This window comes from Borostomias antarcticus (assembly GCF_949987555.1).
Source record: "Borostomias antarcticus genome assembly, chromosome: 3".
Taxonomy (NCBI): Eukaryota; Metazoa; Chordata; class Actinopteri; order Stomiiformes; family Stomiidae; genus Borostomias; species Borostomias antarcticus.
In genome coordinates, this window is record NC_140236.1 from 24,994,069 (window position 1) to 24,998,589 (window position 4,521).

General features: G+C 49.1%; 1 protein-coding gene across 1 annotated transcript; it reads right to left on the reverse strand.

Annotated features, from left to right (window-relative positions):
- Nucleotides 1-1,581: 1,581 nt before the first annotated feature.
- LOC311307285 (piggyBac transposable element-derived protein 4-like) lies at nt 1,582-4,208 on the reverse strand (the record flags this gene model as incomplete). Its single annotated transcript, XM_084436082.1, has 2 exons — nt 1,582-3,226; nt 4,090-4,208. The coding sequence occupies 2 exons, from the start codon at nt 4,206-4,208 to the stop codon at nt 1,582-1,584; spliced, it is 1,764 nt and encodes a 587-aa protein (XP_084292208.1).
- Nucleotides 4,209-4,521: the final 313 nt, after the last annotated feature.

Sequence of the window (4,521 nt, forward strand, 5' to 3'; positions counted from 1 at the left end):
ATACCACATTAACAACATGGTACCATGCCATGCTTGGTACCATTTTTTCCTGACATGTTCAGCTACCTGATCTGACATTCAGTTTTTGATTATGACTTACTGTATTGTCACCATATTGTATATTATACTATAAGAATTTCAAAATCGGATTCAAATTTTGTGTGTTTTTTGTACTTGAAAAATGTGAATGTGATATTCTAGCCTATGGAAGGGTGCAAATGCACCCACAGGTTGTATGTATGAACATACAGATGTCAAATAAAGATAAATCAAGCTATATACCATCTTATTTTGACATGTAACATGTAATAATCATAGGCGTTTTTACCTCTTTTTAGCTGTGCCTTTCTTCAACACTTGTTCAACAACAGACCATGTCTACAATTAGAGATCTAGATAAGATTTGCATTCTCTGGGTGTGAGGACTTGCTGTATTTGACCTGACAATTAGTGACTGCTATATGTGACCTGACAATATTTCAATTGTACATGCTGTACACTGGACTCTGCATACTGTATTCCCAAGAAATAAACAAAATCAGATTAGCAAAATGGTATTTTATTTATAGTCTACAAACTGTAAAGCAGGTGCAGTGTCTCTCAGATACAGCTGGACTGGACAGAGTGACCCATACGGAATATATTACAAATGTATTCAAAATATATTATTATATTGCAATATATTTCATTTCCGTATGGGGAGTCTGTTATGGTTCGGGCCGGGTCATCCCCGGCTCACCCCCTGCTCCCTGTCTGGACCCCCGTTTCTGCCCCGGACCCCCGATTCGCCCCGGACCCCTGGTTCGCCCCGGACCCCTGGTCCACTCTGCTTGCTCCTGGTCCAGACCCTCGCCCCTGCCCCGGACCCCCGATTCGCCCCGGACCCCCGATTCGCCCCGGACCCCTGGTTCGCCCCGGACCCCTGGTCCACTCTGCTTGCTCCTGGTCCAGACCCTCGCCCCTGCCCCGGACCCCTGGTTCGCCCTGCTCACCCCCTGATCCTGGCCTGGATTCCTGACCCTGAGCTCCTGTGCCCCATGGACCTTCCTGGACCCTGAGCACCTCTCCCAGTGACTGCCCCTGCACTACCCCCAGAGACTATTGTACACTTTGTCACTTGGTTTTGTTCTACCTCCGTGTGTTTGGTCTTGTGTTCGTTGTCTTGTCTTCCATGTTGGTTTGTGTCCTCCCAGCCCCAGCTCTAGACACCTGTCCCCTCACTAGTCTCACGTCACTCAAGTCAAGAGGAGGGACTTGAGTGACGTGAGACTAGTGAGGGGGCCAGGAAGGTCCATGGGGCACAGGAGCTCAGGGTCAGGAATCCAAGCCGGGATCAGGGGGTGAGCAGGGCGAACCAGGGGTCCGGGGCAGGGGCGAGGGTCTGGACCAGGAGCAAGCAGAGTGGACCAGGGGTCCGGGGCGAACCAGGGGTCCGGGGCGAATCGGGGGTCCGGGGCGAATCGGGGGTCCGGGGCAGAAACGGGGGTCCGGGGCAGAAACGGGGGTCCAGACAGGGAGCAGGGGGTGAGCCGGGGCTGACCCGGCCCGAACCATAACAGAGTCAGTAGGACAGAAGGACAGTCAACCGGAGTTGTGGTATTCAAAGAAACAGTTCCTGTCAACACTGAGGCAGAGGGCCACATCGCATGCGTTGCACTTCCAGGAAGTGTCTTTCCTCTCGCCATTTTTTGCGCAGAGCCTGCACACCTTGCGCCCGATGGTGTTCTTCTTGCTCGGGTTTTCTGCGAGCTCTTCAGGCGTGGCAGTGGGCACAGGAATATGCTGAGCGTTCCTGTTGGTGGGAGTGGGAACTCCTGTGACCTCCACCCCACACAGTCCGGCCACAAGCTCAGTGATGAAGTCCTTGTGGGACATGGGGGTTTCTTTGGGCGTTCTTCTCTCACAGATTTCACAGTGCATGATGTAGGCATTCGTTGTAGCAATATCTACAAAGTGCAGGAACATTGTGCGATAGAACCGGCCGGCTCTACGGTGGGTTGAGTAGTACCCTGTGAGCTGATCTGACAGATCAACTCCACCCATAAACTTATTATAAGCTTTGATGGGGGTGGGGCATTGCACATCTTTCACCGACCAGATGTTATCTTCCTTCACCTTTCTCGGGATCGTGTCACCAAGAGTGTAAGCAGGATGTAGAGTGGAGCAGATAGACACAACCTTCGTGTCCATCCACTTCACGAAGACCAGGGCCCCCTCCCGGATCCACCTCAGTTTGCCTCTCTCTGCGTTCTTCGGTATGGCATTCTCTCTGCCTCTGGGAATGTCCTTCCTGTTCTCTCTGTACGTGCCGCAGGCTCCGTAGTTCATGGTGTGCAGGTCAGTGAACAGTTTTGGGCTGGTGTACCAGTTGTCCATATAAATATGGTATCCACTCCCCAGCCACCGCGGACATATGAGATTCATCACTGCATCATAAGAGACTCCATGCTCGCTGGTTGGAATGTGCGACTTGCCTGTGTACATCTCAAAGTTGATGGTGTAGCCATTGGAAGAGTCAGCCAGTACGAATAGTTTCATCCCCCAGCGTGTTGGCTTGTCTTTCATGAATTGAGTCATACCTGTTTTTGCCTTTGTGGCCACCATTCTCTCATCAATAGACAGGTTCAGCTCTGGATGATAGTGTGCCATGCAGGCTGTGCGGATCTCTTCATACAGCGGCTTCATGCGAAACAGCTTGTCATACCGTGGTTGTCCCTTCAGGCGATCGTTTGCGACATCCTTCTCTGGATCACTGAGGTGAATGTTCCACCATATCCTCCTGAATCTGTCCCTGGACATAATCATTCTGGGAAAGGGCACTGACATGATGTGATTGGTTTTCCAGTAGTCCTGGAGGCATGGCAGGTGCACAATGGAAGTGTACAGGAGGAGACCAAGAAAGTGACAAAGAGTCTCTAGATCAATGTTTTCCCACTCGTACTTCTTGCTCTTGGTCTGCTCTGAAGCATACTTGTTGGTGTTTCGGACAATGGTCAGCATTGAGTCAGTGGAAAAGTACAACAGGAAGAGTTCCTTTGGAGTGAAATCCACATGAAGGTCTACCTGGGGTCCTGGATCCCTTGTGTGCCTCCATTGTGGGTGCTGTGGGGTAATGTCGGGATCCTCCTCAGTTCTCCAGGGCTCTCCTGCTGCGGCTTGGCCTTGCGGAGACACTGCCCTGTCTGTCTGGCGCTTGCGCTTCCCCTTTGCAGCTGTTGAAGGTGTGCTATATGACAAAAAAAGAGAAAGAAGAATTTACAACATTTGCAAAGGGAGTAAAACTGACTCATTCTCTCAAACCCTCTTGCTAATTCGCACATGACACACACACACACACCCCTCACTCAGACACCACTATATCTACCTGCTACTGACAAGGGTAGGCTATATCTACCTGCTACTGACAAGGGTAGGCTATATCTACCTGCTACTGACAAGGGTAGGCTATATCTACCTGCTACTGACAAGGGTAGGCTATGTCTACCTGCTACTGACAAGGGTAGGCTATGTCTACCTGCTACTGACAAGGGTAGGCTATGTCTACCTGCTACTGACAAGGGTAGGCTATGTCTACCTGCTACTGACAAGGGTAGGTCACATCAGTGCTGACACTGTTGGTTCTCAATGAGCCACTTTTTTACACTATGCTTGGAGTAGTAGGTAGGAGACTCTCTGATCGAAAGTGATAAATGTAATGTGTAAAACCTATCAATAGCTACATCTTGTTTTTGCTTACCTCCTGTTAGTAACAGTAGCAGTAGGACTGCCAGTGCTTGCAGGCTTGGCACCCTTGCCCCTCCCTCTCCCCCTCCCAGTGCTAGCAGAAGGCTCATTGTCTGGATCACTGAAGTTGAACGAATAATCACTGTGAAGATAGACAGGAAAATACAAGGTTACAAGCCAGACAACAGAAATATTTCTGACATACATCACCAATTCAAAAGCAACAAAAAGCAACTCAACTCAGCACTACTTGACCATGGCATTGTAAGTGTAGCTAGCTAGGTAAACAGACAAGTAAACAAACACCTGTCTTTCTTACCTATGACGAGGATCAAAATCTGGGTCATCCGATTCATCTTCATCTACCGGTAGATCATGTTGTTCATCCTCACTTTCAGACTCGGACAGTAAGAAATCAATTTGAGCCTCTTGGACGCAGAACTGGAGCGCTCGAGGGACGCATAGTGTTCGACGCGGACGGACATTTACCTTCCATTCCATTTTTGTGGTAACGTTACCAAATGCTACAAACAAAACAAAACGATTCCAAAACACAAATATATAATCAAAACTAACCTAGCTAGAATAAAATTATCTTTCTCTCTTTCTCTTCTCCTCTCTATATCTCTTTCTCTCTTTCTCTTCTCCTCTCTATATCTCTATCTCTCGTCTCTTCGTGTCTCTTCAGCCGGCATGTATTCAGCGCGTGAACTTTCAAACAGTGTCTGAGTTTTTGGTCACGTGACGCTGTATTCGTTCTCCCATTGGCTCAGGTGGGACACAGTCGATTCTGGCATT